At 41.7% G+C, this 22,359-nt stretch overlaps 1 protein-coding gene across 1 annotated transcript in view; it reads right to left on the bottom strand.

The window, feature by feature from the left end:
• Positions 1 to 22,359, bottom strand: part of CLGN (calmegin) — a 2,483,974-nt gene that overhangs the window by 829,365 nt on the left and 1,632,250 nt on the right. Inside the window, exon 9 of the mRNA XM_044061624.1 lies at positions 17,137 to 17,250. Coding sequence (XP_043917559.1) covers positions 17,137 to 17,250 — 114 coding nt within the window. The remainder of the gene's footprint in view (positions 1 to 17,136; positions 17,251 to 22,359) is intronic.

The following is a 22,359-nucleotide window of genomic DNA, read 5'->3' as shown; positions in this document are numbered from 1 at the left end:
CAAGGGTATATTAATTCTGTTGAGTCTCTGTATTTTAATAATGCTTGGTAAAATATCCTATACACTGCATCTCCATGTCCAACCCTTTGCCAGTTTCTGTCTGCTGGAACAAGCAGGAGAGTCAAACATGATGATGTAATTCTGAGTACAGGCTAGGTTAACTGCCTAGCGGCCGCAAAATAAACCATGAACTAATAAACTTAGTAACTAAGCTTATTAGTTTGTGGTTTATTTTGCAGCTAAGCTTATTAGTTCACAGAGCCCCTGTGAGGAAGCCGCGGCTCCCCAGGGCACCTTGGTGCACACTTTGGGAACCCGTGGTTTAGGTTGTTTTATTAATCTACTTTGAAGTGGAAGCTTGTTCCATGCAATGGTAGGATGATAGCTATATAGTTACTACCCATTTTAGTCCTAGGTTTGTGGATACATTGTAAGTCTTGTTCAGAGCTGCAAAGCAGTCTAGTGGGAGAGTAGTGAGATATAAAGAAGTATAGGCTAGGGCAGTAGTAAGGTTGACATAGGATAGAATGAACAATCTGAAGCTGACAGAGAAGAAGCAAATTGGGTAGTTCTAGCCAGTTTAAGTGAGACACAGTGATGAGTTTTAAAAGGATGTTGGGCAGAGAATCTTGCTATCTTCCAGGGGTGTATGTTAATTACACATTAACACACACCCTGTCGGGCATTATTGCTTGCTTATTATGTGCACATGATGGCCGGTCCATGGAAAATTTTCTTATATGAAACCGGTCTGTGGTGCAAAAAAGGTTGGAGAACACTGTACTTGGGTACACAAAAAATGTATACAAAATGGATATGTAATCATGTCTAATAAAATCTTGTCACCTATAATTTACAGAAATTAGCACATTATGAAGCAATTTTGACATTTAGTTTGATAAAGAGCAGTTGCATAAGTCCTACTTACCTGTAACAGTAGATGTTCGAATTCCACCACCACCTCAGTGGTATTTTGGGTTATCTGGCAAGGTAACCTCTTACTGGCCAGATCTCAAAAGTTCAGACTCCCCACCCTCTCTCTTCCTGTGACAACTAATTGGTTAAGCATATCTTGAGAGGGAATCCTACAACTATCACAGGAAATGAGTGCTCAGGCTTTTTCGCTTCAGTAAACAAGGAAAGGAAAAGTACAGTCGTGTACCTACCATAAATGTAGATGTTCGAGTGTATTCACTGTTGCAGTCATTACACTTGGGTTATCCTGCTGGCAGGCTACCCGCAGTCGGCCTGAATTCCAAAGTCTAGGTCCGGCGTCGGTTGCTGTCGCCTCCTTCCTGACGTCAGTGTGCCAGGGGTATAAAAGATGCAGCCGACGCCATTTTCTTCAGTTTTTCTTGCCCCAGATGTCAGGTGCCCCCAAAAGGGTAGGCTAAAAATATGTAAATAAAGCATGCATGCACCAAAGTAAATTATTCCTTCATCTACAAGCAAATATGTGAGATAAAAAGAAGTATAGGCTAGGGCAGTAGTAGGTTGTATAGAATAGAGAAGTACAGATATGTTCCAGCAAAGATAAGGGGGGTGGTGGGTGGGTAACCTGGACTGCAACAGTGAATACACTCGAACATCTACATTTATGGTAGGTACACAACTGTACTATGTTCATCGTGTTTCACTGTTGCAGTCATTACAATTGGGTTGAATCCCAAAGCTAAGGTTGAGAGGCTGGAGCTAAATAGGATTAGGAGCGGCTATGAGGCCCTGCAGAACTGCAGTGGCAAAGCCTGCCCTGGATTTAGAGTAGAGTGGTAAGTGATAGTGCTTTGCAAAAGTGTGCACTGAACTCCAGGTTGCAGCCTCTAAAATGTCTTTGGTTGGTACTCCTCTGAGGAAGGCTGCTGAAGTGGCTGCTGCTCTGGTTGAATGTGGCCTAATAGCCTTAGACACTGGTTTGCCATGTTGTGAATAGCAGATGCTGAAGTGGCTGCTGCTCTGGTTGAATGTGGCCTAATGGCCTTAGGCACTGGTTTGCCATGTTGTGAATAGCAGAAACTAATGCAGTGGCCTATCCACTTTGAAACTGTCTGCTTTGAGATAGCCTTTCCTTGTGATCCTGCAGCATATGCCACTAGTAATTGCTCAGTCTTTCTGAAAGCTTTGGTTCTGTCCAAGTAGAAGCGCAGCTGTCTGTGTATGTCCAAAGAATGCAGAAGTCTCTCACCCTTATTCTGTGGGTTAGGATAAAAGGTAGGCAAGTGAATAGTTTGGTTAAGGGCCACACTGGCCACTACCTTAGGCATAAATGTCGGGTTTGCCCTCAGAGAAACCATATCTGGATGGAAAATGATAAAAGGTTCCACAGCCATGAGTGCCTGTAGCTCTGAGACTCATCTTGCAGAGGTTATTGCTAGGAGCAAAGCTGTTTTCCAAGATAAAAATTTTATATCAGCTGTACTGGCTGGCTCAAAAGGAGGAAGGGTGAGTTTTTCCAAAACATAATTGAGATCCCATGCAGGTATTGGTGATCTCCTTGGAGGCCTTAAGTTTTTGGCTCCTCTGAGGTACTGCCTTAGTGAAGGATGAGAAAAAATAGGTGGCTCTGTATTGTAATGAGCTGAAATGGCAGAGGCATGAATCTTAATTTATGAAAAGGATAGGCCTTTGTCCAGCATCTCAGTTAAGTATTGCAAAATCTGAGGAATATTTGGTACAATCGTGTCAATCCCTTGCGCCTGGTTCCAAGCACAGAATCTCTTCCATTTTTCAGCATAAGATTTTCTGGTACTAGGCCTCCTGGCCTCCAAAATAACATCCATCACCGCTTTAGAAAGAGGGGTGTTTTGAATGACTACATTATCCGCCATGCTGCCAGATTTAAGGTCTTGAGTTGGCTGTGCAGGATCTGATTGTTTTGTTGGGACAGTAAGTGAGGAATTTGAGGTAATGTCCAGGCTGGGTATTGAGACAGGTTCCTTAGGAATGGGTACCAGTGCTGGCGGTGTCAGTCTGGGGCAATCAGTAGCATTTTTGTCTTCTCTTGTCTGACCTTTAGGAGTACCTTGGGGAGGAGAGGCAGAAGAGGAAAGGCATACACTGTTAAGTTTTTCCAGCTGAAAGATAGAGCATCCACTTTCCATGTTTGCTTGTGATAAGTCCTTGTGCAGAATCTCTGTAGTTGGCAGTTGTGAGGGGAGGCAAATAGATCTATGTCCGGGCATCCCCATTTCCTTATTATCATGCTGAAGACTTGCGGATCCAATTTCCACTCGTGGGGATCCATGAGGTTTCTGCTTAGTTCGTCTGCCAGAGTATTTATCTTTCCTGGCAGGAATTGTGCCTGCAGATGTACTTGGTAAGTCAATGCTGTGTTCCACAAAGTCATGGCTAGTCTGCAAAGGGGATAGGAATGAGTGCCTCCCTGCTTGTTTATGTACCACATGACTGTGGTATTGCCCATCTTTATCAGTAGTTGTCCCGGATGAAGTTGATCCTTGGAGGCTGTCAGGGCATTCTGAACAGCTAGCATCTCTTTTTGATTGATATGTAGATGCATTTGGTTTGAGGACCATGTGCCCTGAATGCATATTCCTGCCATTTGGGCCCCCCAGGCATAATCTGACGCGTCAGTTGTTAGTGTCTGCCTGGCTGGGGGCAATGTAAATGGCTGTCTCTTGTTTTGGTGACAAGCCTTTGCCCACCATCAAAACTCCTGTTGTAAGCAGGGAATGAGAGTAATCATTGTTTGCAGGCTGTGGCAATGTTGAGTCCAAACACTTTTTAGGCACCACTGAAGTCAGGAGTCAGACTGGACTCTGAAAAAATATCATCTACAATGTCTAACACAGGTGGAATAGCAAGGGGCCTGTGCTGAGGTAGTAAAAGGAAGTCTCTGAGCCTTTTCTTAGATTCTGAATAATCTTGGCTCTCCCAGTGGAAATGCTCCCTCGTTGTATGCAGAGTTTCCCCAAAAGAATACTCCTCAGGGATAGATTCTTCAGCATCAGAATCCTCATAGGGAGGAAGAGAGTATTCCTGATCAGAAGAGGAATCAGATGAAATGGAAACCTGATCTGAAGATTCATATTCTGTCTGTTGCGTAGGCCTCTTATCAGGAGGGGGATGGGAACCCCTGATCAAAGTAATTAGGTCTTCGGCCATTTTGAGCATCTGTTTTTTAGGCATGGAGGCCTGTCCATGGGTCTGTTGTACTTGTTTCTTTGTCTTTAAAGGTGCTTTAGTCTTTGCCTTTGAAGCTGAAGTCATTTTTACATATAATTGTCTAGGCCTGAAAACATCCTCAGAAGCCGATGCCTGCTCAGCGGTTCCAGACCCATCTGAGGGAATAGTTTCCGAGGCTCCAATACCTTGAGTTTCCAGCGGCCTAGTCGGCTCCACGTGGGAGTCGATAGCGGCCTTCGGCTCTAAAGTAGCGGGTGTCAGGGGCTGCGAAAGCACCTCACTGAGAACCGGCGACTGGCTTAAAAGAAGCCTTGTCATCAGTTTTGGACCTCCGATGCTTGGCCTTTTCTTTTTCTTTGCGTTTCTTGTGAATTGCGGTAGTCGGATGGCTATCCGATGACACTGTGTAATTAAATCTTCTGCCAAAATAGTGAAATGCAAAATCGTACCGACGCTTAATAGTGCGTTGGTTAAATCTAGCACAGAACCGACAATTAGCAATGTCGTGGTCAGGGCCTAGGCAAGGAATACAGTAGGAATGAAAGTCCTTATGAGGTATTTGCTTCCCACAAGAAATACAATTATTAACTTTTTCTGACATTGGTCTGGAGCAAGAAAAATGTTTCCCCAACGGGGTACTTAGCTTTTAATGAAGACTTCGGATCTGAAATTCGAACATGAAAATCTCAGAAGTCGGCCGACCGGCACTTGCGAACTGCTTTTGCTTTGGGCACCGCGCAGCAAGAAAGACTGAAGAAAATGGCGCTGGCTGCATCTTTTATACCCCTGGCGCACTGACGTCAGGGAGGAGGTGACAGCAACGACGCCGGACCTAGACTTTGGAATTCAGGCCGACTGTGGGTAGCCTGCCAGCAGGATAACCCAATTGTAATGACTGCAACAGTGAAATACGATGAACATGTACTGAAGCCAGAATCCTCTAGTAGCAGTACATTCTCAGCCAGTCACAATATTATATAAAACCCAAATCCAACAACAACTGAATCAAGGAGGATGAAACCCACCTCAGCTATGCGTAATTTGGGCAATGATGGGTAGGTGCTGCAATGAGGTATCTAGGACTTTAAACATCTACTGTTGCAGGTAACAAGGACTTGCTTGAATACACGATGTTCATCATTCTCACTACCTCAGTGGGATTTTGGGTAGATTTCCAAAGATTACCCTATCAGGGAGGTGGAAGGATAAGGACCCAGGAGCCACTGGAGAATAATTCTACTAAAGCCTGCTCTGGACCTTGAAAAGGAATCCAGTTTATACTGCTCTGTGAAAGAATGAACAGAGGACTAGGATGCTGCCTCTAGAATGCTTCTGTGTCTGCCACTGTATTTTGATCTGACAGAATGTATGAGGCCTGAAGAGACAGAGAAAGCTGTAGAGTAAGCTCCCAGGCCATCACTGCCAACCACCAAAGATGGTATGACCTTGTACTTCCCTGCCTTTTTAACACATCACAGTAGTGTTGTCTGTGACCACTAGAAGATGACTCAGAGTCGATTAAATGTTGAAGAACTTTTAAAGCATGAAACACTGCCAACATCTCTTTTACATTTAAGTGCTTTGGCATGTCCTGAGGACCCCATAAGCTTTGCACTTAAACTGTCAAGGACACTGCTTCCCAAGCAAAATCTGAAGCGTACATCTGAGCAGACTAGACTGGGGTCTGAAGAGATAAAGGGAATCCTGGACTCAGAGACAGTTGATCCCTCCGTCACTGCAGTTCCTGTTTCACAAATCCCAGTACCAGTACCTAAAAATCCATGGGATAAGGTTGCTGGGTACAACAATTTTTCCAAGTACCACCAAATCTTTCACGTGTGTAGTCTAGCTAGTGGTATCGTGAGGATCACTGATGCCATGAGGCCGAAAATTTTGAGGCACTCTCTTGCTTAGGCCACATCTAGAAGACAGAAATCCAAGAAAATGTCCTCATAAGTCAGAACTTTCTCTTTTGGCAGGAAGGCCATCCTTTTTATTGTGTCTATCCAAAACCTCAGGAAAACAATTCATTTAGAGGGTGTCAGGAAAGACTTTCGAAGGTTCATTTTGAAGCCCAAGTGGGAAAGGAGAGATGCGATCTTGTCTAAGGATTCCACCTGGATGCAGAATCTGTAAAAATCAGGAAGTCATCACATAGGGAAAAATATGGATGCCTAGGGTTCTGCAACAGGCAACAAATGGGACCAGACACTGCAAACACTTGAGGTTTACTAGACACCCCAAATAGTAATGCAGAAAACTGATAATGTAAGCCAGACAAAGCAAATCTAAAAACATTCGTGAAATTGGGAGTAATAGGAATATGATGTCAAGCATCCTTGAGATCTAGAGTCATCTAGAGTGGTCTGGAAGCAGCGTTAAAACCAAATGTAAAGTGAACATTTTGAATTTCAGAACTTTTACAAATATATTTACAAAGGATAAAACTAGTACACATCTCCAAGGGGACTCCTTTTTTGGTCTCAAAAAGATTTTAGAGTAAAATCCTTTGCTTTACTGTATCACAGGCACTGGTACTATGACCCCTGCTTCTTCCACATGATGGATCACTGTAGGAAACAGCTTATTTGGTCTGGAGGGAGTTGGGGAATTTCCCTGAAAAGGGGAGGATTTTCTATCCATTGACAAGTGTATTCTCTCTGAATAATTCTCAGAACCCATTTGTCTGAGACTATCTGTGACCAGGCTGCAGGGGTGACAGTCAGCCTTGGGGAAGAAGAAAATAAAGGGCGGTGAGGAGTTGACGGTGCTCTGTGATTCAGCAGTCTCATTCCTGGGATTTTTATTTGCTCTACCCCTTGAAGGAAGATGCCTTGTTTGGGAAGAACTTAGGTACATGAAACATCATAGACACCCCATGCATTAATTTGCCCCTGTCATCCCACTGTTTGAAAATCTATGTAACAGAGGTCCAAAATACCAATTTAGAACTTAAAAGCTGCATCCAATAAATTCATCAGAGAAATTTTGATTACATAACCAAGCATACTGTCTTAATGCAATAGAGGAAGCAGCATTTCTTGAGAATGTAGCTGCACATTCAAGCACACCTCTCAAAGTATGTTTCAAAACCTGAGTCAAATTAGAAACAATTTCATTCATATAAGACTTCTGCAGTGCATGTATAGATGCAGTAAAATCAAACTATATGTATACTAAAAATAAATTTCTCATACAGCCTTGTTAATTTAACATTCTAAAGGCTAGATTACTAGAAATAAAAATCCCTTTGCCCTGAATATCTGACCATTTTACCTCTTTATGAAGGGGCATTGGCATAGATGAAGCCAAAGACTCTTTGTTCCAGCAAGCAGCTAGGGAGGCCGCAGCTGTGTCAGGAATTAAATCAGAAAGGTGACCTATCATATCCAAGGAGACCCTATATTTTCTTTGAGCTTTTTATGGACTGCTGAAATAGATACTGGTGTCCTGCAGGCAGCTTTATAAACATCTTCCAAGGCAGGTAACGAGAGGGACAGTCACATAACTGGGCATCTCGTCCTCCCTAAGGTCATATACCCAGCCAGCTCTGGGTAAGTTCCCAACTGTTCCCAAGCAAAAACATCACTAAATCTAGCAATTATCTGAGGGAAAACTGACCAGTTGTTTGGACTTAAGCTCAGGTCTACCTTCTGAAAAAAAAAAAAAAAAAAAACAGAGAGACTGAACTTAGTGTCAAACAGGAAATCACCACTGTCTTCATCAGGTTCCTCATCATTCTCTGAAACAAGAGAAAGGTCTAATCATAGGTTCATAGTTTGGTACTAGGCTATCGGCCGTAGGGCCTATACAAGCCTAGCCATAACAATTCCCTGGCTATTACTTCTTCCCTGGTCCCCTAACAGGGTGATTGAAGTGATCCCTAGGGTGAATTTCCTATCTCCTATCCAATCGTCAAGGTTCTTTTTGAAGAGGGCCAAAGAGGCGCTCAGCTTGACATGTATGGGCAGTCTATTCCAGAGTATGGGGAGTCTCTGGGTCAGGAACCTATCCCTCCAGCATGTTTTGTTCATTGTGGCGACCAGGTTTAGATCCCTGGAGCATGTGGCTCTGAGGGATTGGGATTTTTTTAAGTGTAGCATGTCCAACAGCTCTGAGTTTGACATGGCCTTGTATGTTAAGCAGAGATCGCCTCTAAGCAGGCGATATGCGACAGAGTATAGCTGGAGTTTTTTTTAGACGGTCAGCATAGGGCATCTGCTTTAGGCTTGTGATTCTTTTAGTGAGATATTTCTGTGGCCTTTCCAGCTGTTGCAAATGCCTTGTGAGGTACATACCAAATGGGGCATTGTACTCTATAATGGGTCTAATGAGGATGAGTACAGTGGGACAATGACCTCCTTTTTTCTGGATGAAAAGCCCTTAATGATGAGGTATGCCACATAAAAGGATTTCCTTATTGTTGTGGCGATGTGGTTATCGAAGGTGAGACCACTGTCCACTTGTGTCCCTAAGTCTCTTATCACACTTTCGGTGTTTAGTGTACTGCCACTTATGTGGTAATTCATGGGTACATGGTTTTTCCCAAAGAGGATAATTATACATTTCTTGGCATTGAGCTTGAGCCCATGGCTCTGGCACCAAGCATCTGTTTCTGTAAGGCCCTTTTGTAGAATAGCCACATCATTTGGGGATTCAATAATGGCTCCCAGTTTGCAGTCATCTGCAAACTTTGTTAGCCAGAGTCCCTTAGTGCTGGCCTGTACTTCAGAGAAGTAGATGCCAAACAAGAGCGGTCCCAGGACTGAACCCTGAGGTACTCCACTTGTCACTTGTCTGGAGCGGGATTTTGAGTCGGCTACTTTTACAGTGTGGGTTCTGTCAGTAAGCCAGTTGGCAACCCATCGAATGACGTAGGGATTAATGCTCAGCTTAGTAAGTTTATCTATGATTCCAGAGTGGGGGGATGGTGTCGAAGGCCTTGGCGAGGTCCACCGGCTCTGGATACTGATTCGAAGAAGTCAATCAGGTTGAGTAGACAAGATCAGCCCTTTACAAAACCTAACTGGGTGGGGTCCAGTGTTTGAAGGTTGCCAATGTCTTTGTTTAAAAGTTCCATGATAATGCGTTCCATGGCTTTGGAGATCAGGCTCGTCAGACTGATGGGATGATAGTTCCCAGGATCCAAGGTGGATCCCCCCCTTGTGGAGTGGGATAACTGTAGCTGTGCTCCACTCATTGGCACGAAGCCTGAGGTTTGGCTATGACTGAACATGACACTTAGGTGAGGTGCCAGTTCATTTTGCAGTTCATGTAGTACACAGCCCAGGATGTTGTCTGGTCCCATGGATGCTGTATTCTTAGCTTTGGAGAGTGCATTTTTTACCTGTCTGGCCATGATTACCGTAATTTGGCAATCTTTTGGTATTGAGCTGGGCCCTTTAGGGGTTGAGAGGGGGGTGAAGTTGGCAGTGAATCAATCTGCCAGGATATTGGCAATATCTTTAGGATCAGTATATTTAATGCCATTCTGCTGTAGCTCAGAAAAGATCTGAGCATTGCCATTTAGATTCTTGACATAACTATAAAATGCCTTGTGGTTGTCCTTGGAATCTTTGGCAATTTTATTTTCATAACTAGCTTTGGAGGACTTTATGAGGGATCTCAGCTTCTTACTGAGGCTGGTAATGAAGTATTTTGCATCCTGGGATTTTCCTCTTTTTTGCAACAGTTTCTTCCTTCTGTTGTATAGTATCAAACTTGTACTAGAGACATGTATGGGAACACAATCACCAGAACCACATCAGCCTTAAAAACAGCTATAATCTAATTATCAGTTGTATAATGAAGCTTCTGTTTCATTTTTTGTGAACTTCACTACTAGATAAAATACTCGGGGACAAAGAATTATGTCTGGCAAGGGGTCTCTTACCTGAATTACGTCTGCACCTAAAGGGCTTTGTTCTAATATACCTGCACCAGGTACTAGCACAGACCCAGAGGATGCGTCTACCCCTGCTCCATAGTGGCCAGCAAAGCTACACTAGATGGAGATGGGGCATAATATAAGTGATCAGCAGGCCAAGCAGTGGTCCTGACAGAATCAATAACTGTAGACTGAGGTATATTTTTATTTTGTTTTTCTTCTTAAGTGCAACTGGGTTATATTGGGGGATATCAGAGTTAGGATCCATTAAGTCAGGGGATAGAACACCGACAGTACTGGATAATTTATCACAAAAAGCACTTAAAATTTCTAGTAATATGTACATCTCCAAACAACCAAACTCTGCCAAACTGTGGTATTATTACAAAAAAAGAGAGTTTGAAAAGTGTTCAGAATTCTTTTCCAACTGACATAAATAAGTCCACACACCAAAGCAACCAATGTACCAAATCAGTGTTAAAAATGAGCTCCACACACTTTAACCAAGTTAAACTGCCATAAATAACATATAATAGCAAATTAAAGTATATTTTCCTGTCAGAGAGAGTAAAATCTCCACAGAACATTCAAATAACTTAATTTTCGATAAAATCAATATCCGATGTTAAAAACACACAGAAAAGAGTCATACATATAGTAAATAATGTATAAATGCTGAAAAAAATTCAAGTTCTGCAACATTTTACTCTGAAAAGATTAACATAAAGCATAGTAATGACACTACAGGTAGGCCCCGTTTAATAGCACACATATACACTGCACTTTTGAAAGAAAATACTGAAAGTTTTCAGAGAAACAGTAAAAACTATTTGACAAAGATAGAAGATAAATATATGCTGCTACAATCAGACATTCCCACAGAAATTACTATAAACACTGAAAGGAGTAACATATTAAAATAACAGTTTTAATAAACCTAAAAATAAAAAGAATAATAAATCTAATAATAAGATAAGAAAGGGACGTCTTTAAGTGGGCCTTATCTGAGCAGAAAGCCGCAGAAATCAGCACTTGATTCTATGAAGAGTCAAAGAAAGTACAGTTGTGTAAAATCTTACCATAATAGTAGATGTCCTTACCTTCACCGCTGCAGTATTCATCATGTATGGGATCCCCTGCCGTGGAAGCCCGACATTCGGCCAGTCTACCAAAGCCTACCATTGCTTTAAGGTACGCTGAACGTCACCTAAATGCTCCTCATATAGATAGGGCATAAAGGTGACATTCAGGCGTACCATCCTCAAAACTGAATGTCCCAGTTGGAACACCAGTCCAAGGAAAACCAAAGAGAAACTGCACATCCAGGAAGGAAAAAGACTAGGGGGATGAAGGGAGGGAGTGAGTACTGTAGTGGTGAAGACAAGGACATCTAAACTGTACTATGTCCTCCTTACATTCACTGCTACATATGGCAGAGTGTCAAAGCTCAAGAAGAAATGTGGGAGGAGGAAGCAGCAGTACAGCCTCAAAGAAGCCATGAAGAATGGCATCAGCAAAGCCAGCTCTAGCTCTGGAGATACCATCCAACTTGTAGTGCTTGGTAAAAGTATGCACAGAAGTCCAGGTAGCTGCTTCAAGAATAGAATTAGTGTCAAAGACCTTGAAAAAAGCACCAGAAGAAGCCACAGCTCTAGTAGCATGAGCCTTTACAAAAGAAGGAAGGCTCTTGCCATGAAAGGTGTAACAAAAAGAAATAGTCTTAATTTTATTTTATTTTTTATTTTACATTTGTTAACCGGACTAGTCCAACTGGATACATGTCCATTTTCAGTGGAGGCCCGAGGAGAAAAGCTCCGCTAACTACTACTTAACAAGCTAAAAAAAAAAAATATACAGAATTATGCAATAAAAAGAAAACATTTGCTTTAAATTTCTTCCAGAATGTATAGACACAAGAGTACAATATGACACTTAGCAGGTGAATAAGATTAGATATTTTACTTAGCTACAGTATTACTACATTATACGTGAGAAGCAAAATTAGATTTATGTCTTTTAATAGAGAGAGAGATAGGAATAATTAAGAAGTGGAAGGTGTGGTATACTAGAGTTAGGAGGAGAAGGAGAGGGAGGTCAGAAGAAAGGAAGGAGGGAAAAAAGAAAGAAGTTAGCCAGGGTTATAGCAAGAGCATAGCCAGTGGTTGGTTAGGAAGATTTTGAGTTTGTTTTTAAATAGTGGAATTGAGGTCAGGGATGTGAGGTCTGGTGGTAGTTGATTCCAAATTTTGCCAACTGAGTTGGAAAATGTGGAGTCACCTGCTATGTTATTTGATAGAGAAGTTTGAATCAGTATTTTGTTAGAGGAGCGAAGGTTCTTCAAATTGGTATAGGGTTTTATAAGGGTGGAGAGCATTGGTGTGTTCTCTAGGTGATGAAGGGCTTTGTGGGCAATTGTAAGTTGATAGTATTGTATTAGGTGGGGTAGTTCCAGCCAACCGAGTTTTGTGAGATTCAAGCAATGGTGAGTCCTATATGGAGAGGCTGTAGCAAATCTGGCAATGTTGTTGTATGATGTGGCTAGTTTATTGAGATTAAACTTAGAAAGATTAGTGTATATGGGGGAAGCATATAATAGGGTAGAGATTAAGTGGTTCTGGCTATATTAGATCTGGCTTCAGGAGTTAAGCAAGATTTGATTCTGTAGAGAGAACCTAGTTTTCTGTTAGTTGTTTTTATTGTTGAGTTAATATGAAAGTCAAATTTTAGTTGGTTGTCAATAGTAATACCCAAGAGTTTGGTTGTTTGGTCTGGAGTGATGAGTGTGCCATTATTGGATGTGAGTGTGAAATCCATTGAGGGAGACAGGTGTGTGGGTGGAAAGATGAGAAGTTTGGTTTTCTTGGGGTTGAGGAGGAGACAATGATTAGCGAACCATTGCTCTATGGTGGTGAAGGTTTTTGTGTGAGGGAGTGAAGTTCAGTCTGAGTTGAGGCAGAGCAAATGATGGTAGTGTCATCTGCATATTGAATACAGGTAGATAGGGGTGTGGATAGATGAAGGTCATTTATAAAAATGGAAAACAGAAGAGGACCTAAGATGGAGCCCTGAGGGACTCCTATAGAGGTGGGGAGAAGATCAGAGAGATGGTTGTCCCAGAGAACTGCCTGTTTGCGATTTTCGAGATAAGATGTGAACCAGCTTAATGCAAGATTGTCCAGAGAGAGGGATTTTAAACGATGTAAGAGGAGTTGGTGATTAACCATGTCAAAGGCTTTTGACAGGTCAACAAAGAATGCTGAAGAGGGAGTATTATTGTTGCGATTTTTATTTATAGAGTCTATGAAGGATAGTAAGGCTGTGGTAGTACTGTGGCATGGTCGAAAGCCATGTTGGCAGTTAGCTAGGAGATTGAAGTTTAGTAGGTGGTTAAGTAACTGTTTGTGGATGCATTTCTCCATTATTTTTGCAAGAGGGGATAGTAAAGCTATGGGGCGGAAGTTAGAATACTCCGTAGAGTCACCTCCTTTGAAAAGGGGGATAATATATGATATTTTCCATACTGAGGGGATAGTACTTTCCTTTAAGGTCCTATTAATCAATACAGAGATGGGGTAGGCTATAGCTTTTGCACTTAGTTGGAGGTATTCTGCTGGTAATTTGTCAGCTGAGGGGGTTGTTGGTTTAAGTTTTTGAAGTAAGGACAATATACAGGAGGTGGGTATAGGTTTAAGATGAAATGTGGGGGTGGAGCTAGGGGTTAATATTTTGGAGGTATCAGGGTTTTGTTGGTTAGCTAGTTTTAGTATAGCTGAAGTAAAGAAGGTATTAAAGGCATTAGCTGTTTGTAAAGGAGAGTCAGGGTTAGAGCCTAGTGGATTAGGTGTGACAGCTTTGGCAGGGGATAGCAGTGTGTTAATAGCGGTCCAAAATTTATGTGGTTGGTGAAGGGAAGATTGTTGTAGTTGAGTACAGAAGTTTCTTTTATCTTTTAGGATGGCTTGTTTTGTCATATTTCTTTTTTGTTTAAAAGTGAGATGATCAGTTATGTTTTTAGTGGTTCGCCATTTAGTCCAGGCTTTGTTTCTATAGAGGATTAGTTGTCTAGTTGTGTTTGAGAGCCATTTGGCTGTCTTAGCTTTCATTCGTATTGAACGCAAGGGGGCATGGTGTTCAAGGATGTTGAGAAAAGTATTATTGAAATGGTTAACAGCATCATCTATAGGGAGAGTTTTAAGAGGTGACCAGTTAACTTGCATAAGTTCATTCTGAAACAGATTGGGGTCAAAATGTTTTTTACTACGGGAGAATCGAACTTGGGTTGGGATAGAAAAACTAGTTTTATGCCTGATAATATAGGTTAGGGAGTGATCGCTGAGGTCATCTGGGAGGGTTCCTGTTGTATATTTTTCCTGGGGACTATTCGTTAAGATCCAGTCAAGTATGGTTTCTTTATTATTACATTTGTTTGTTCTTGTTGGGGAGGTTATGTTTTGTGTGAAGCCATGGAGGTTAATAAGGTTAGATGGATTAGCATGATTACATAAGTTCCAGTCAATATTAAAGTCTCCTAGGAGTATAGTTTCCTGTAGGAGGTTAAGTGAAAGCCAGTTTAGTAGGCCTTCTAATATGGTAAGATTTTTGCCAGGGGGAATATAGGTACAGATAATATTAATAGTTTTGTGAGGGTTGAGTTGAAGTTTTGAAATAATAATTTCAACATTAGTGTCAGTTGGGAGGGTATGATTTGTTTTACTTATTTGCAATCCGGGTTTATAAAATATAGCTACGCCGCCACCTTTTTTGTTTAAGCGGTCTTGTCTGAGGATATTGTAGCCAGGGGGGACTATTTCATTATCTTTTATTGAAGGTTTGAGCCAAGTTTCAGTTAGACAGAGAATGTCAAACTGTTAGACATCTAGAAGAGCATGGATTAGTGGAACTTTATTACAAATGCTACATATGTTTAGATGGGCAATAGAGAGTGATTTTGAGGGTTTAGTTGATACTGTTGGCTTTGTATTAACTGGTTGTGAGTTAGTTGGTAGTGAGGATGGGACAGGGCCGGGGTTGGGGTGTATGTCTCCATCTATCAATGAGCAAATTAATATAAGGTTATACAATTGAGGGGGTTTGCAGTAGTAAATATCATGTTTTTTATGGTTATGAATAAAGTATTTAGTGTGAGAGACACGGTGATATTTAGGTTGGAGATATGAGGTTTTGTAGATGGCACTGAGATAGTTTATGGATGTAGTAGGGGGAGTAGATAATGTATGTTTACGTGGGATGGTAAAAGTTGAGGGTAAGGGATGTTCGTAGGAGGTTGAGAGATAGGTAGTGGTGAGAGTAGTTAAAAGAGTTAGTAGTAGTAGAGGGTAGTAATGGTTACGCATGTTAATTAGAATTGGAGTGAGTGGCTTGAGAAGATATGGTCTAGAGAGTAAAGAGGAAGGGAGAGGGAGGAGAGTATTATAGATGGGGTAGGGACAGGATCTAGAGGGGGGAGGAGAGTATTATGGATAGGGTGGGGACAGGAAGTGGTTGTGATTGGTTCTGCAGAAGGGAGGGGTGTGTCTATGTGGGGATAAATGTAGAGGTTGCAGGGGCGGGTGGAATTTGGGGGCAGGGAGGGGAGCAGAGTGAGCCCGAAGGGCGAACGGAGCGGGAAGACCCAACAGAGTTGTAGATGTACAGAGAAGACAATCAACAAGCAGGTAAGTTTGTAGCAGGTATTGTGAATGTAATAAATGTAAGGTGTGGTGCAGTGCAGGTTTGTAGCAGAAAAGTAAAATAGAAGAGAGATATGGCAGGGGCCAGAGAGAAAGAAAAGAGCAGTTAAGAGCTAGGAGATCCAGGTACAAGACAAAGGTACTGAAGAGTAAAGGAGTAAGTAAATAGGCAGTAAACCAAGTCATAGAAGGATGCCACCTAGTGGCCGGCAGGTATAAATTAGGGTTATGCAGGTAAGAAAGGGGTAGATGGAACAATATTGCAAGGTTAATAGCCTTTGAATTCCAAGTAGAAGCACTTTGCTTGGAAACAGCTAATTCTAAAGACGTAGGATGAAAGGAAACAAACAACTGATCAGACTTTCTGATAGCGTTAGTCTTATCCAAATAAAAATTGGTCTGTCTATGCATGTCCAAAGTCTGTAGCACCCTCTCACTGTCAGATTGCAGAGAGGGGAAAACAGTAGGCAAATAGACTAACAACTCATTAACCACCTTAGGCATAAAAGAAGGATTAGTACGCAAGGACACACTGTCTTCATGGAATTTCAAAAAAAGGTGGACAGGCCATAAGGGTCTGCAACTCAGACACCTGTCTGGCAGAAGTAAGAGCTAACAAAAGAACTATCTTCCTAGAACAATATTGCAAGGAAGATGCAGTTGTCAGCAATTTAGATATCTTACTTCTGAAGTTGTTCCTCTCTACTAGAGCTGCTAGACATCCAAGCATTGCAATTTACTGACCTTCTGAATGTCAAAGACACAAACTACCAATTTCTGTTAAAAGTTTATGGTAGTCAGCAGGTTTTTCTGCTTTAATGGTCCTCAGCCCAAAGTTCTGTTTTTAGCTGTTCCCACTACTGCTGCCATATTGGAATCCCACCATAAGTTTTCTTCAAGTCCACAAAGCAAATGTAGATTGGATCAACAAATTTCCACTATCCCTCACATGGTTGTGCAAGGGCAATGGGCTTGCCAAATGTTCCACTGTTTGTATCACGTTCACACTGTTCCTCTTGGATCTAAAGTTCAATGATCAAGCAAGACCCACTTCTAGTACTCTTGACAGTGGCTTTTTCAAGGTGACAGTGTGATTCTCCAACAGCTTCAAAATACCACTTGTCTCCTGTCTTAAAATGTAGATCCCTAGCCATTTTGCTAGTCCAGAGGTAGAGTCCCTATGTTCCATGCAACAATAAAGAAGTTCATTAGCCACTGCACCCCAGCCCTGTCCACTGCAGTAAGTTTCTTCAAAGGCATCTTATCCAAACTGCAGCCTAATTATGGAAGTATCTGACTACCAATGTTATTTCAATACACTGACAGACCAAACAGAAAAGCATTTGTCTGCAATAAAATTATAATTTGCTTGGACACAAATAAAACTCTCCTTTCTGGAATGCTAAAACAGATCCTTACCAGTCTCCCGGCTTCACAGCATTCTGATCTGGGATATACTCTGGTTCATCATCAAGCCAGCCCTCTGGTTTTTGAGCAGTCTCATCAACTATGTTAGCTGGAGCATCTTCATCCCTAGAATACAGAGGTTAGCAAACATTAAAATCTGTATTCTTACACTGCAAGTACGAAAAGCTACAGGTTACAGAAGTCTCGGCATTTAACAGTTAGCTCACTAGACGCTCACAGAATGTTGCACATTACATTTATGAGGAGCTTATTTGTGCATATTAGAAAATACTAAGTTTGTTCTGGCAACATCTCCCAGAAATTTAAATAGATTCTTCATCACATCTATCTATCTATCTGTCTATTTATATAGATAGATATCAACAGATAACAGAGTCTTCACTGCCTGCCTTTTATGTCTACCTACTCTAGTGAATGTTTATCCTGAGTGACTTACCACCTTATCCTCACTTCTATCTCACAAAGAACCTCACATACCTATCTCATGCATTCTTATATCCCCAATAGGTATGCTTACAACATCTTCAAAGTCAGAGAAAATCAAATTTGTCAACCATAATGAAATTCTCCCAATCCTAAATGCATTTCTTTTTAACAAAATTTTAACCCTTTTTCTTGCATTCTGTCTATACTAAAAGTCTAACACCAATGACTGTTTCAACACTTAGATTATGAAGGCCTCTATAATATCTCCATACTCCTTTCTGTTTAACCCTGTATGTGTTGGCAATTTCTCATAAAACTTCTAGTGTAAATGCAAGAAAACTTATTTTTTTTGTTTCTGAAAGGTGTAATGGGAACAGGGATGATGACTTACATTATTTAGAAATGAAATGACAGATGTTATTGAATGAACATATTTTTTCCATGTTTGGCTGGAATGGTAAACTTTAAGTGTATTCTAAGGAGAAATAAAAAATCAAAATAGATGAAGATAAGTGTTTAAACAGTTGGAGGCAATAGCATCATGTGATTCTGTATGTATATGAAAGTATTTTGAATTTTGTTGATTTATTTTGATGAAGACCTCTGTGAAGGCAGAAAGGGTTAAACCAAATGTTGCATTAAAGTTTTTAGTACAGCATATCAGAGCATATAAGGCATTTATTTTACTTTATTTATTTATTTTGCACCTTTTTAAGCATTTTGTGAATTTTGTTTGTTTATACCTTTGCATTCTAACATCCCACTGAATTATCCATCTGCTTCAGAATGCAGGCCCCTCCAATTCCCAAATGGTGAAATTTCTTATACGCATTTTATTTTACTATGACATCATTCTCTCCCAACTTCAAATGAAGAGCTTTTTGATTAATTTATTCACGCCAGCAACAGACATTAGTATGTTTCCCACATTCAACCACTAAAGCTGCATTTGAAACCTGACAAAGCTGGCCACTCTCTGACATGGCTTCACAGATTGCAAGACCAAGGGTGAACAAAAGAGAAGACAAACTTTGCTTTTGTAACTTTTAATACATGAAAATTGTTCAACAAAATGCAAAGTACAGTGTGGTGCAGCATGGAGACCGCAGCAACACTGTGGATAAGGTACTGTGGATGCTCAGATGCCACATACAAGTAGTAGCAGGGATGTGACAAAGCTTTGTGATCATTCGGGGGAAAAAAACTACAACAGGCACTGTAAGAGGTCCAGAAAGTAACCAGAATTCAAGACAGAAATAAACTGTTTATCCCAATGCAATCCTTTAACACATTAACTGACTCACTGTGTTTTCGTACCTATACACAGGACTTCATCAGATATCAACCTACCCACAATTCTTTAAATACACTTATAATTAATTAACTCTAATTGACAAAATGCCATTAAAACAGTTTGGAAAAAGGCAGTTTCAAAATGCCAATTTCAAATCACAAACCCAAAACACATCCAAATAGTTAAAATATTGTAAAAAATTTCTAAACATGTTTGTAATACATAAATAAACACACGCATTAAAAATACAAATTTCTTCCTACAATTCATATAAAAAATAGACGGTGCAGTGGTAGCATTGTCACCTCACAGCAAGAGGTTCTCCAGTTTGATTCTCGCCTGCGGTGCCTTCTGTGTGGAGTCTGCATGTCCTCCCTGCATTCGTGTAGGTTTCCTCCGGGTGCTCCTGTTTCCTCCCACGTTAAAAAGACATGTGTCTGAAGCATTTCTCCCTGGGCCTCCGCTGAAAATTGGCTTTGTTCCAAGTCGGACTTTCCCGGTTAACAAATATTAAATAAATAATAAGCTAATATAAACAGAGTCACAATGCACTGAAACCTGAATACTACCCCCATCTAGTGTCTTAATGAAGGAAATTCTACTTAAAAGCCAAATTAAATTGGTGTGGCGATGGGGGCATGTTGTGCCCCCACCTATGTGAATATCGTACTACAGGTTTGGGAACAGAAATTTGTGTTCAACTCCTCCTTTGTTAAATATTTAAAATACAATAAGCAATATTTGGAAGATATACATATTTTTTGGAGGGCCAAGAAGAAAAAAAAATTGAGAATTTATAGAGTATACAGGCTCCACCACAGATTTTCTTAAGTTCACCTACAACACTTCTAAAGATTCAGTGAATTATTAGGATGTAAATGTACAGAAAGTAGAAAAACCACGGGGATTTAAGTCTGAGCTATATTAGAAAGAGGCATATTCCAACTCCTACCTTTATTAGACTACTGCTCATTCTTATAGCAAAAGAGAAAAAGAATTTATGTCTTACCATAACGTTCCATCTGTGTTGTTCATCTTCTTTCATTCATCACTGATGGGTTCGGTTCCGAGCCCTCGGAATCGAGTCGACCTTTTTACCAAGCTCGCGCCAGCCAAAAAACTCTTGAACTAAGTTTCTACCCAGAATGCCCTTCTCCCTGTTACCTCAGATCAAGTTTGTTAGAGAAAGAGAAGTAAAGCCGAGGCCACTTCTGCGCAAATACCCTAGGACACCACTTGGGCCCAAAGCATCCCTCAGGAGCCCTTGGAGGGAGAAGGAGGGTGGGAAGTGATGAATGAAAGAAGATGAACAACACAGATACAACGTTATGATAAGGAATAACTTCTTCATCTGATGTTGTTAATCTTCTTTCCATTCATCACTGATGGGACAGAATCCCAAGCTACCTTGAGGTCCATGAGCGGCCCTTATGGAAAAACATTCCTGAGTACCACTGAGCTGAAGGCAGCTCTCCCTCTGGAGACCAAGTCCAATTTGTAATTATTGATAAAGGTATGAGGCTTAGCCCAAGTAGCTGCTGTGCAGATGTCATCCATAGAAGCCCTGGAATGGAAAGCTACAGACGTTGCCATAGATCTAGTGGAGTAAGCTTTAAATTTTGGCATAGGTTCGTTACTGAGGGAATATATGAAACGTATGCAGTCCCTTAGCCATTTCGATAATGTAACCTTGGAAACAGCATCTCCTATTCTGGGCCCAGAAAAGGAGATGAAAAGCTGTTCAGACTTATGGATATGTTTAGTCCTGTCAAGGTAAAATCTCAGTTGCCTATGTACATCCAAGGAATGAAGGCAGTACTCTCCTCTATTGGAAAATTTCAGAAAGAACACTGGTAGGTCAATGGTCTGGTTAATGGAGAATTCAGAAATAACTCTGGGAAGGAAGGATGGATTCGTCCAAAGTGATATTCTGTCTTTATGGAAGACCAGATAGGGCCTCTTGATAGACAATGCCTGCAGCTCTGAGACCCTTCTGGCAGACGTGATGGCTACCAAGAACAAACATTTCCAAGACAAAACCTTTAGGTCACACTTTGCAGCAGGTTCAAAAGGTTTTTGAGTCAAAGACTGAAGGACTAAAGTGAGGTTCCATGGTTCCACAGGCTGTCTGACAGGAGGCCTGATATGAGAGGTTCCCTTGAGGAAGGCCTTGCATAGACGTAAAGAGATAAGAGGGGTGCCATCTATACCACTGTGGAAACTAGAAACTGCCACTAGGTGTACTCGTACAGTAGAGGCAGAGGCTCCTTTATCAAAAAACTTAGCCAAGTATTGAAGTACTGCAGTTACTGGAGGGTCTAGCATGTTACCCTTAGACCAGATGGAGAAGCTTTTCCATTTATCCTGATATAGCTTTATCGTGGATGGTTTATGAGAGGCCAGAATTATGTCTCGAACAGGTGAGGAGAGATTAGCTTGCCTGGCAACTAATGGAAGTGGAGAAACCAAGCTGTCAGCTTGAGACTGGACAGATTTGGGTGGCTCAACCCTTGGGGGTGAGTTATCAGATCTAGAAGAGGGTCCAGAATCCACTGCGGGTATACTAGGTGAGGCCAAAGCAAACTTGTCGAGGTCAGAACGGAGTTATGAGGATCACCTTGCAACTCAACCAAAGAGCTTTCTTTAGAAATCGTGGAATAAGGGGAATGGGGAATACGTGTAAAGACATCCCGTGGGCCAATCATGGATTAGAGCGTCCCTCGGGAACTCCCCCCCCCCCCGGGGGAAGAAGGGCAAAATAATTGCTGCACTTGTTCGAAAGAGAGGCAAAAAGATTGCAGCAAGGCTAGCCCCAGTGGCAGAAGATTTCTGTTGCCACCTCAGGGTTGAGGGACCACTCGTGAGGCAGGAGGATGCATCTGCTCAGTTTGTCTGCAATTACGTTGGAGCTCCTTGAGATATGTGTTGCTGTCAGAAAGTGGTTGGAATCTATCGACCACTGCCAAATTGCCATGGCTTCTCAACACAGGGGGTAGGACTTGGTTCCTCCTTGCTTGTTGATATACCAGACCACTGACATATTGTCTGACTGAATTGCTGTTTTCCTGGAAGGGAGATATGAATGAAGGGCCTGCAATGCTAACAGCACTGCTCTCAGTTCCAGAACACTGATATGCAGGTGGGCCTCTGAGGTGGACCATGTGCCTTGGACTGTCTTCCCCTGGAAATGGCTCCCCCACCCGATCAAGGAAGTATCCGTGGTCACAATGGCTCTGGGCTGAGGGGACTGAAATGGGCGACTCCAACGTTCTGTGTCTGGTCTCATCCACCAAAGGAGGTCCTGTTTGCAGGAGTTGGTTATTCGAATCTGGTAATAGAGGGGGTGACAGTTGGGGATCCACTGACAAAGAAGGAGCCATTGCAGGATCCGCATATGTAGCTTCGCTAGAGGCACCCAGGGCCTGAAGAACTTCCCTTGCTGAAACTTGTGTGTGACAGAGTATCACTTGGAGCTGGAGCCTCAAATGCTTGAG

Source organism: Protopterus annectens, chromosome 2.part0 (genome assembly GCF_019279795.1).
Source record: "Protopterus annectens isolate FY-2018-M chromosome 2.part0, PAN1.0, whole genome shotgun sequence".
NCBI classification, from domain to species: domain Eukaryota; kingdom Metazoa; phylum Chordata; order Ceratodontiformes; family Protopteridae; genus Protopterus; species Protopterus annectens.
Note: the sequence above shows the minus strand (reverse complement) of the source record. Positions and strands in the feature narration are given on the sequence as shown.